The sequence below is a fragment of the Leptosomus discolor genome, chromosome 7, assembly GCF_034619465.1.
Source record: "Leptosomus discolor isolate bLepDis1 chromosome 7, bLepDis1.hap2, whole genome shotgun sequence".
Lineage (NCBI taxonomy): Eukaryota > Metazoa > Chordata > Aves > Leptosomiformes > Leptosomidae > Leptosomus > Leptosomus discolor.
Window position 1 is genome coordinate 55195741 of NC_141397.1, and position 11269 is coordinate 55207009.

At 65.0% G+C, this 11269-nt stretch overlaps 1 protein-coding gene across 2 annotated transcripts; it reads right to left on the minus strand.

Moving 5' to 3' along the window:
- Positions 1–736: 736 nt before the first annotated feature.
- Positions 737–9121, minus strand: ECEL1 (endothelin converting enzyme like 1). Of its 2 annotated transcripts, none has more exons than XM_086468039.1 (17): positions 8378–9121; positions 6328–6396; positions 6054–6164; positions 5460–5552; positions 5084–5208; positions 4434–4656; positions 4183–4281; positions 4021–4095; positions 3432–3529; positions 3095–3153; positions 2878–2929; positions 2621–2688; positions 2382–2506; positions 2035–2100; positions 1708–1803; positions 1074–1150; positions 737–836 (listed from the first exon to the last, which is right to left on the minus strand). In XM_086468039.1, exons 1-17 carry the CDS (start codon positions 9119–9121, stop codon positions 737–739), a joined length of 2280 nt encoding a protein of 759 aa, XP_086324165.1. The 2 variants fall into 2 exon arrangements, with proteins under 2 accessions (XP_086324165.1, XP_086324164.1); XM_086468038.1 differs by having other exon boundaries at positions 3426–3529.
- Between the last annotated feature and the right edge of the window lie 2148 nt (positions 9122–11269).

Sequence of the window (11269 nt, forward strand, 5' to 3'; positions counted from 1 at the left end):
GGGGTGTGACGCTGGTGGGACAGGCGTGTTTGTTAGCAGTGTGTGGGTGCCCGTGCCGTGCAGGCAGGGCTGGAGGTGCTGCCCATCCCCTGGCCACGGCGCCTTGCACCCGCCCGGCATATCCAGTTCTTTATTGACCAGAAACAGCAGCGAAAAATACAGCGGGCGTCTGTGTCCCTGCGCTCCCGGGGCCGGCTGACATCGCCCAGCCCCGAGCTCTGCCGGCCGTGCCCACCCGCTGGCAGGGCTGACGTGGGGACAGGATGGGGCTGGCATGGGGGATGCCAGGGAGGACACCAGGCAGGGGGAGGCTTTTGGTGTCTCTGGTTCACTCTCCCTGCCTCGACCGGTGCTGGGCTGGGTGTGGTAGGGCTGGATGAAGGGTTTGGGATGGGTGGGCAGAAGAGGGGGTACATGGGTGCCTAGGCATGCCCTCGTTCCTCTAAGGGGACTCAGGGCACCCCCAGTGTGCAGGGCAGGGGATAGGAAGGGGATGGACAGGAGGCAGCTGCCTCTGGGCAGGAGCTGATGGCCACCCCAAGTGTCTCCCCGCTGCCTCCACCCCTCCGGCAGGAGCCTGTCTTTGGGGGAGTGATCCCCTGTGTCATGCAGGGTTGCCCCCTTTGCCTGGAGAGCAGAAGGGGGAGGCGGGCAGAGGTGAGGAGCGGGCACAGGGTGGCACAAAGGGAAGGGATGGGGACCGGGGGCTGCCAGCCTGCCAGGGTGGGGATCAGCCTCACCACACCGAGCACTTGTGCGCCGGGTTCATGGGCGAGTTCTTGGGGCAGTGGAAAACACGTCCGAACTCCTCGAACTGTGAGACGCTGCCCAGGACCCTGTCAGGAGAGGGGGGCAACTCAGAGCTTGGCACCTCCTTCCCGCCCCCCCGCCCCCCCGCTACCACGCGCTCCACTCAGGGCACCCACTCACCCCAGCAGCACCCCATCCCCTGCCCCAGCAGTGCCCACCCAGAGCCTTCTGGTACCCACCCCACTTTGCACAGCACCACTAGACGTGGGGAAGGCTGGCACTTGCTGTGCCCCCTGCCCCCCCATTTTGAGGCCAGCCGGTACCTGTAGTGCTCCGGGGCGTGCTTGTCTGTCAGCACCTGCAGGTAGATGGACTGGGATCGCCGCTTGATGCACCAGTTCTGCAGGGGAGAACAGTTCCCATGGGTGACCCAGATGGGGCACCCCAGGTTCTGGCACCCACCTGAGCCTGTGGGTCCTGGCACCCACAAGGGCACGATGGCCCTTCTGGCTGCTGGGGGACTAGGGCAGTGATGCCCTGGTTGTGCTTGTTATTGTAGGGTCTCCTGGGATATTTGGTGTAGATGTGTTGGGAGCACACAAAAGCATGTCTGTTAATGTAGGGTCGCGTGGGGTTGTGAGCTGCCTGGCTGCAGGGGCTCCCAAAGGTTTGGTGTCATGTGCATTTGTTACTGTGGGGTCTCTGGAGGTGATGGGGAGGGGACATGTGTTTGTTATTGTAGGGTCCCCAGGAGCAGTGGGGCAGTGCAGGGTGCTCTTTGCAGGGCTGAGCCCCCCCGTACCCTGAGCCCAAGATCTGCTAATGCAGCTGAACCCGGCCTCTGGCCATGGGCACCAGGTCCCCCAGGGCCCTTGCCCCATCCCTCGGGGCTACCAGCCCCACACAGGATGACCCCCTGGCCCAGTACATGCCATGTGTGGGAGGGCAGGGTCTCACCTGGGCAAAGGCGATGAAGAAGAGCTGGTCGTGTGTGTATTTCAGGTGGTGCAGGGGATGCTCGGGGCCATGTTCCCGCACCCACTTCTGGTAGGCCTGGAGAACAAGGGGTGCCCTCAGCATGGCCTGGGCGCCCCCGCAAACCTGCCCCAATCCCCCCGCCCTGAACCCTCCAGCAACTAGCAAGCAGGATCATGCCCCACTACCTGCTGCAGGCAGCAAGGTGGGGCTGGGGAGTGTCTCCTGCCCACCTGGTGGGGATGTCATCAGCAGTCACCCCATGGCCCTGCCACAGACATGACACCCCAGGGGTGGGAGGACACTTACATAGTAGGCGAGTTTGAGCCCCCCCATGTCAGCGATGTTCTCTCCCAGCGTGTGTTTGCCATTCACCTGCCGAGAGAGGAGAGACGATGGGGTGAGAAGAGATGCCCTCCCAGCAGCCAGGCATCTCCCCATCCCCACACTGGCACTGAGGCTGTGCCCCAGGTGCTGCCACCCAGTGCCCGGAGGAATTTCTCAGCTGAGGTGTGATGACTTGTCAGGTCTCAGAGCTAGGCAGGGCAGAGCCATGCTCTCCTGGAGACTCCCAGTCCCAGGAATGGAGCAGCAGGGCTTCCCTCACGGGGCAGCGTGTGCCTGGGCATTGCCTGGCGGGCAAGAGGGGGTCTCACCCTCTGGTTGTAGACGGTGAAGTTGTCGTAGAGGTTGACGATACACTGCGCCTTCTTCAGGAACTTGCTGTACGACCGTTCCGTCCACCAGTGCACCAGGTTCCCGTGCCGGTCGTACTGTCCCCCTTGAAGAGGCAACCGCCACCACTGGTAGTCCCAAGGGACCCAGGCATCCTGCCTGGCTGCCCCCAGCCCACCCACGTCCCGTCCTGGCATGAGGTGGGGGGGGAGTCACTCACCCCAGTCATCGTAGCCGTGGGTCAGCTCGTGCCCGATGATGGTGCCGATCCCACCATAGTTCAGTGACCTGGTGGGAGGGGAGCAGAAGTGAGAGGGTGGAGGGCACGGTGCTGGCAGGGATGGCAGTGACCCCAGGACCTGGCACCCCCATACCCTCCTCTGGCACCCTCCACCCATGCCCCCACCCTGGCAACCCAATCCATGTCCCTGTCCCCAGCCCCAGCCCCTGCCCTGGGACCCCCAGCCCCACACTCACTGCGGGAACTCAGGGTCGTAGAGGGTGGGCTGCAGGATGCCAGCAGGGAACACTGGGGACACAGGAGAGCATTGCAGTTGGCGGGGGGCACCCTGCCCTGTACCCACCTACAGCATCACCCGGCACCAGGGGACCCTGCTCCATACCCCCCACCCCAGGACCTCCCCAAACCCCCCAACTTGGGGGGCTGAGCCCGGGGGGCTGGGCAATGCCTCACCCATCTGGTTCTTGTTGGGCAGGTAGTAGGCGTTCAGTGCCTGGGGAGGCAGCAGCCACCTACAAAGACAGACAGAGGTGCCAGGCTGCGGGGGCACCAGGGGGGCACAGAAATGCCACACCTTTGCACAGCTGGGGGGACAGGGGGGCATTCCTGGCTTGCCCTGTGCCCTCCTGCCTACACCCTGTGAGGGGCAACCAGGCACGGGGGCAGTGGGTGTTGGTGGGGACAGGCAACATTGGTGGGGCCGTGCTGTGCCCCCATGGCCCTCTCCACCCCCACCCCCCACCCCCCACCCCCACCCCCATCCCCAGGGCAAGGGGATACCCACGCGGACTTGTCCACCTCCTGCCGGATCTTCTTCACCGAGAGCCTGATACTGAAGGCGATGCTGTTGAGGATGTTCTTGAAGTAGGTCTTCTCATCCACCTCGAACTGGGGGGGCATGGCCACATCAGGGGGATTCCAGACCCAAATGCCAACCCCAACAGTGTGGGGAGCTGTGCTGGGGTGTCTTCCCACCCCTGTGAGCCTTGGGATTAGAGGGTGTGGGGTTGTGGCTGTGGGCTGGATGTAGCACGTGTGTCCTCATGTCCCATGCTATGTGCCCACGTGGACAGCTGCATCTCCATCACCTCCATGGGGTCCCTGGGCCATGCTGTCGCCCCCAGCCCTTACTGAGGATGGAGCTGAGCTCTGGGTGGTGCGATGTGGGGAAGGAGACATCATCCCAGCCCCCAGGGACAGTACAGTACTGCCCGTGTGGCTGTGGCCATGCAATTGATGGGCACCATGAGCTACCAGGAGGTGCCTTGTTTTGGGGTGGCATCTCCCCGTCCTGGTCTCTGCATACCCTGAGGCAGACGTGGGGACCACCTTCCCCCTCCACATGCCCACAACCCCACATGGCCCCGGGCCACCCTTGCCTCATACTCCTTGTCGATGGCCTCTGGCTTCATCAGGAAATCAGGGTACCCAATCATCACCATCATGTACCGGAGCTGCAGGCAAAGCGAGTGGTGGGGTCAGACACGTGCCCTTGGGCCGTGGTGGGGGCAAGGGGAGGGGTCCACACTGGGGGCTGCTACCTTGGCCCTGGCTGCTCTCCGTGTCTCTTCATCCATCCAGTCCAGCTCATCCAGGCGCTGGTCCAGGATGTATTTGATGTCCTCGACCAGCTGCTGCACCTATGGTGGGTCACCACAGGTGCTGACATGGTGTCCTCACCACCCATCACCCCACCAGACAGGCCTCATTGGGGTGCTGGGTGGTGGTAGGCACCACGGCAAGGTGACAGGAGGGACGTGGTGGTTTCATGCCCACAAACATCATCATCTACCTTGGCTTTGCTGGCAGAGGAGAAATGCTCCTCGACGAAGAGGGCACCCAGGGCCATGCCAAAATGCTTGTTAGCCTGGCTTAGGCAGATCTTGCCTGGCTCGAGCTGCTTCTCGTTGCCCTCCATCTCCTTGGAGAGCTCATGGATGGCATCACGGAAGGGGGTGGAGAGGTGCTCACTCAGTACCACCACGATTCGCCACAGCATGTAGTTGTGAAGGATCCTGGTGACGGGGGGAAAGATCAGCCCCCCCCCCCCCCCCCACTGGGCATGTCCCTAGGCACACGGGGAGGGTGGGGAGCGTGTGCCAGGGTGGGGACACCTCTGCTCAGGAACCAGGCAGGCCAGAAGTGGCCAGGGCCTGGGGGAGCACAGGGACAGGCTGGCACCCTGTGTGATGAGTCTGGTGACCTCTAGCACAGGAGGGCTCAGCGAGTGGCCAGGCATGTCCGGGGGGCTGTGGGGCTCATGACAGCGCCTTCTCCAAAGAGCTTTCCCAGGGTCCCCATGCCCAGCCTGGCCTCCCCAGTATGGATGTGACTGGGAGGGGGTGTGGACCAGCCACAGCTACCCTGTGCCCACCCCCATTGCCAACCTGCTGCCAGGCTGGGGAAGGTGCCAGGGACACAGGGGGTGCCAGCCCCCCTCACCTGCTGGGTGTCACACGGATGAGGTCGGACACCTTGTGCATGTAGTCGGTGGCCAGCAGCACCACCTCCTCCTCCTCTGAGAAGTTGTCGTGGAAGATACGGTCCAGCAAGCGCTTCCACTTGAGCTGCCAGGGCAGGGCACTGTTAGAGGGGCACAGGGACTCCCCTCCATGCCACCCTGGAGGGAACCCACTCCAGGCTTTCCAGCCTCCCACCACCCCTTCCCACCCAGAAAAGTGCAGGGTGGATTCATCACCCTCAAGTAGATTTATCGGGGGGGGGCAGTGAGGACATGGAGCAGGGGGACAGGGAGAAGTGTGGGGCACAGGGCAGATGGGGGACGTGGGGTGGCAGGCTGGGCTCCGAGGGTACTCACCGTGGGGGTGATGCGCTGCAGCTCACCCAGGGTCACTTTATGGTACATGCTGCTGACGTCCCTCCGCACGTCGTCATACTCGGACACCGTGATCTGCACGGGGTGGGCATGGCTGTCACTGTCCCACTGCCCACCTTGGGGGTGGCACAGGGATAGGGTACAGCTCCAGGGCAAGAGGGGCTACTGACCCACATCCCTCCCGGCTCCCTGCCCTGGGAACCCTCTGCTGCCAGTGGAGCCTTGAGGGCTGGTCATGGGATTCCCAAGGAGCTGGAGTACCTGAGGGTTGGGCACGGGTGTCCCCCAGGGCCGAGACTGGGGTCCCCAAGAGCTGGGCATGGAGTCCTCAAGAGCCTGGAGTGGGTTCACAAGGACTGGACATGGGGGGTCCCCAAGGGCTGGAGTGGTTACCTCTAGGCCTGGGAGGGAGGGTTCTCAAGGTGTTGGGACTGTGATCCTTGAGGATCTGCCACGGTGTCCTCAAGGGGCTGGGATCCCCAAGGGCCAGACATGAAGGTCCCCAAAGATCTATGACTGAGGTGCCCAAGGGCTGGGCAGGGGGACCCCAAAGCCCAGGTCAGGCATCCCTCTCACATTGGCAAGGTGCTGCTCCAGCTGCAGGATCTCCTGGGCCTTCTGCTCCACGTGCTCGGCCCCCAGGAGGGTGAGCAGACGCTCCATGAACACCCGGTACGCGGCCAGGATCTGTGCCGAGGGAAGGGATGCTGAGTGCCCCCTTGCACTGCCCTGTGGGCACCCCAGCCCCTGGCGCTGCTGGCGGTGGGGTGCCCTCTGTCCGCCACCCCATGCTGGGTGCTGATCCCTCTCCTGGTGTGTCCCTATGGCATTGGTGTGTCCCCTCTCTCACCTTCTCACTCTCCTCGTCCTGCCCCAGGTAGAGGGTCCGTTCAGGCAGAGTCAGCCCATCCTGGTCAATCTGGGGGGAGAGACAGGGGCAGCAGGTGAGCAGAGGGAGTTGGGGGGGGCTGTGCTGGGCAAGGCACCCCTTACCTTCCCCTGTATTGCAGGGTGCCCCTGGTGCCCCGCGAGCCGTGAGTGGCAGCATGGTGGGTTAGTCCCAGGCATGGGCAGGTCCTGTGCCTCAGTTTCCCTCCTGCTAGAGGCTGCTGAAGCTGCAGCGGGCAGCATGCAACGGGCTGGGAGAACTGGGCAGAGGGCAGGCCACTACTCCATGGCCTGACTCGTGCCTGGCACACAGACTGCCCCATAGCCTGCCCTGTGCTGGCACCACACTCCGCCCCATCCCTGCCCCACGGCTGGCCCTGCTCCACAGCCTGCCCCCGTGGATGAGCCACGCTGCATGGACGCCCCCACCCTTCACACATACACACCTCCACCCATCCACACACACCCCCCCCGCCGCTAACCTGAAGCCACAGGCACAGCCTCTAACACACCTGAACATGCTTGCACATGTCTGTATGCACACACATCTCTAACTCACCCCTCACCTGTGCATGCTCACCCCCACAGCCCCCCTACGCATGCACCATCTGGTTTAACCCCCTCTCCATGCATACACACACCCTCCTCTCTTCTCTCTGGCTCACCCCGTGTCCCACTCCAACAGCCCCCACCCCCCCTCTATGCCCACAGCCCCGCACACCCACAGGCACCCCCGGCTTTTCTCCACCCCTTCACCCATCATCCCCACCCCCCCCACCGCCCACTGCTATCCCACAAAGGCATTGCCACACCTACAGCCCTCACCCCACACACACCCCCCCCAGCATCCTCACAGACCCCCTGTCACCCTCACACTGCACACCCGCTCTCACCCCCGCCCCCAATCACACCCTGACACACACACACCCCCCTCGCCCTAAACCAAGCCCTGGCTGTCACACCCATGTCCCCCCAACACCTGCACCCTCCCGCTCAGCCCCGCCGCCCTTTCCCTGTGACACACGCTCCCTCTAGTGTACACACAGCCTCCTCCCTGGCCGCTCACCCTCACACACCCCCCCTACACCCACCCTCCCCGCAGCCCCACCACCTCACAAGGGACGGGGCGGCTCGTCCCCGACCACTGTGTCACCTCAGTGCTCCCGCCATCCCCCCCCACCTCGTCCCCTCCATGCCCACCACCATGCCCACACACTCCACCATGCCCACCACCTCCCTACTGAGTCCACCCCCATGTTCCCCCCGTGCTCACCATGGTGTCCCCACCGTGCCATTGCTGTGCCCCCACTGCTGTGCCATCACCATGCCCCCCATACTCCTCACTGTGCCCACCATGGCATCCCTACCATGACATTTCTACACACTCCCCCCCCAGCCGCACCCACCAAGGGAGCTTGAGGCTTGGCCACCCAGACAAAGGCCACCCATGCCCCAGTGGTGCCACAGGGGTGGGGAAGGCTAACAAAGCCATGGACAACTGCCCTGGCACCCTGGCCTGGTGCTGTGGGGCCAGCAGGCATCCCCCTGTCACCTCCTAGGGTTTGTCCCCCGTGTGCAGGTGGCAGCCAGGATGCCAGGGTGAGGGGCTTGGCCACGGGCACTCTGGAGACCCTGGCGCCCTGCCAGGCTGTCCCCCGCACCCAGGTGGGAGCACTACCTCACTCTGTATGGTTCTCTGTCCGTGTCCCCCTGCCCACATCCTCCCCTCATCCTGGGGGTGCCACCTTCACCCCAGGACATCCTGACACCAGGGTCCCATGACGGGGAGATGGGGGGGTCCCCATGGACAGGAGCTGACCCCAGCTCAGCCATCTGCTGCAGCCAAACCCACACAGCAGGCAGGCACCTGGTGCCACCGTGACCAGGACAGTGTCACTGAGGGGGGGGTGGGGGGGGGGGGGGGGGTGGGGGGGGGGTGGGGGTGTGAATGTCACCAACACAGATGAGTGGTTGGGGCAGGGGGAAAAGCCCCACGGACAGGGTGCCCTCACCCGGATGACGTAGCGCGAGGTGTTCCTCTCGTCCAGGCTGACGGTGAGGGAGAAGAGCACGGCAGCGCTGTAGACCCCCTGTGTCTTGTAGAGCAGCTCATTGAGGTCCCCGCGGCCAGGGGGAGCGTCCCAGCCGCCACACTCCCCAATGACCTCCAGCATGGGCCGTGGGCCCAGCCGGTCAATCTCAGCCCGGTCCAGGCATGAGCGGAAAAACTCCTTGACCTTCCTCTCGGCCGAGGCAGGAGCTCGGCGCCGCACAGGGCGGCTCAGCAGCGCCCGCAGCTTGGCTTCGTTCTGCTCAGCGATGGCCCCGATGGTGCCGTACACCAGCTTGTCCTCGGGAATGCCGTGTCGCCGGAGCCAGCCACCGCAGGCGAAGGAGTAGAAGTCCTGGCAGGGGTCAATGGTGGCATCCATGTTGGCGCTGAGGAAGCGGGATGCCCGCAGGAAGGCCTTCTTCTCCTGGCACCCCTCCAGGCAGTAGCTGTCCCCTTCAGCCGCCAGGTACTTGAGGACCAACATGCACGTCAAGATGACGCAGAGCCCCGCGGCGAACACCAGCCCCGAGAGCAGGCAGACCTCCCGGCGGCTCCAGCGTGGCAGCCCCCCGCGGCGTTTCTTGGCCCCGGTGCCCAGCTGGAGGGCGAAGCCGTTGGGCAAGGTGCCGCTCTGGTACTTGCTCACGTACTTCACTTCCTGAAACTCATCATAGTGGGCCGTCAAGGAGTAGGTCTTCTCCATGGCTGGGGCTCCTTGCAGGCAGCGTGGTGCGGGGGACTCAGGGCAGGTGGGGGGCAGGCTCGGGCACCCCACGGTTCATGCTGGAGATGTGCTGGCTGTGGGGAGGTGGTGGAGGGTGCCCGGGTGAGTCAGGAAGCTCCTGGAAAAGGCAGAGGAGGTGGTTGAAGGGGGTTTGGGGAGGAGCAAGGGGGGGGTGTTGCTTCCTGCTGTCGTCGCAGCCTGCGTCGCTGTCCTTGCCTGTGTGCCCACTGGTGACACTGGGACTGGCCCTAGCACTGGGAGCTCGGTGGCAGCTCTACCCCATGGCTGTCCCCTCTGTCAGCCCCTCTGGTGGCAGGGCAGGGTCCTGGGGGAATTTCAGCCCCTGGCACAGCTCCATCCCTCCCCCCACTCCCCCTCCACCCCCACACACCCACCCAACGCACCAGCGAGAGCACACACACCAGGTGGATATCTGGGGTGGTCTAGCGAGCCCATCCTCACACCACGCCGTGAGAGTCCTTCCCAGCCTGGGGACGGGGAGCACAGAGCTGCCAGTCCCTCTAGAGGGGGGTTACAGAGAGGGGTGAGCAGCTTGGGGAAGAGGGGCTTTGGGGAGATCTGCAGGGGAAAGCATTGGGCTGGGGTGTTGTGGGTTGGGTTGGGTGGTGTGGCCCTGCATGGGGTTGCATCGCGTTGCGCCGTGGCGCATGGCGTGGCGTTGCATTCTGTGGGGTTGGGTCGTGGTGCACCGTGTTGCATTGCGTTGTGCCCAATTGTGGTGTGGCGCGTGATGCGTGCGCGAAGTTAATTCCAGTCTCGGGGGGAGCCCTGGACCCCATGGATGTCTCACAGCATTCCCCTCACCACCACCACCATCCACCCAACCCCTCTCTGCTGGCTGATGCCCGAGGGGCAGGGGTGTCTGGCAGGGGTGCCATGCTGGGGAAGAAAGGGTCTGCTCATGGGGGAAGGAGGGTGGGGACACAGACGGGTTGGGTGGGGGGCTTCAGGTGGGGACCCCAAGCCTTGCTCGGTTCAGAATGGCATCCGGATTTGCAGGTGAAGGAGGACAAGCTGGGGACAAAGAGCCGCTCAGGAGGTGGCCGGTATGCCCGCGGTGGGGGTCACCCAAGCCCTGCAGCCCCCGCTCCCTCCGCAACTTGGGTAAAGTAGTGCCCCGGCGCCGCAGCCCGGCGATGCCCGTGCCGGGGAGCTGCCGCCGCCGGAAAGTTTGCGGGGCCGGCAGCGGGCACGGCACGGCGCAGGGGGGCTGCCCGGGGCGCTTGGGGCGTGCTACTCGGGCTGCTGCCCAGGATGCTCGGGGGTGCCCGGGGGACCCTGCCCACGGGGGATGCTGCCCGGGATGCTCGAAGGTTGCTGCCCAGGGTGCTCGGGAGGTCCTTGCCGGGATGCTCGGGAGATACTCGGGAGGTGCTCGCCGGGATGATGCCTGTGGTGCTCAGGGGATGCTCGAGGGTTGGTCGAGGGATGATCGGGAGGTGCTCCCCGGGATGATGCCGGGGATATTCGGGGGATGCTGGCGGGGTGCTCGCCGGCAGGCTCGGGGAGTACTGCCCGGGCTGCTCGGGGAGTGCTCACCGAGGTACTCGGGAGATGCTCAGGGAATGTTCCCCGGGATGCTGCCCGGGATGTCCGCGGGTGCTCGGGGGTCGGTCACCGCTTGCTCACCGAGACACTTGAGGGATGCTGCCCGGGGTGCTCGGGGATGCTGTCCGGGGTGCTCGGGGATGCTGCCCGGGATGCTCGGTGATGCTCTCCGGGGTGCGCGGGGATGCTGTCCGGGATGCTCGGAGGTGCTCACTGGCTTGCTCGGGGGGTGTCAGCAGGCTGCTCGGGGCTGCTGGCCGCCCGGCCCGGCGCTGCCCGTCCGGCTGCGCTCCCCGCACTCCGCTCCGCTCCCCGCGCCCCGCGCCGCGGCTGGCGGAGCGGCGGGGCCGGAGGGAGGCGGCGGGGCGGGGAGGGGGTGGTGTCTCCAGCCCGGCTCTCCCGCAGGCCAGGATCCATTAACGAGATTATTATGCAAATGGAGCAGCCCTGTGCCACCCGCCAGCCTTACCTCATCCCTGCCGGCGGGGAGGAAGGGCAGGGGGGTCCCCGGGCCCCCCTACCCTGGGGGGCTGGCACAGGACTGGCAGTGCCACTCTG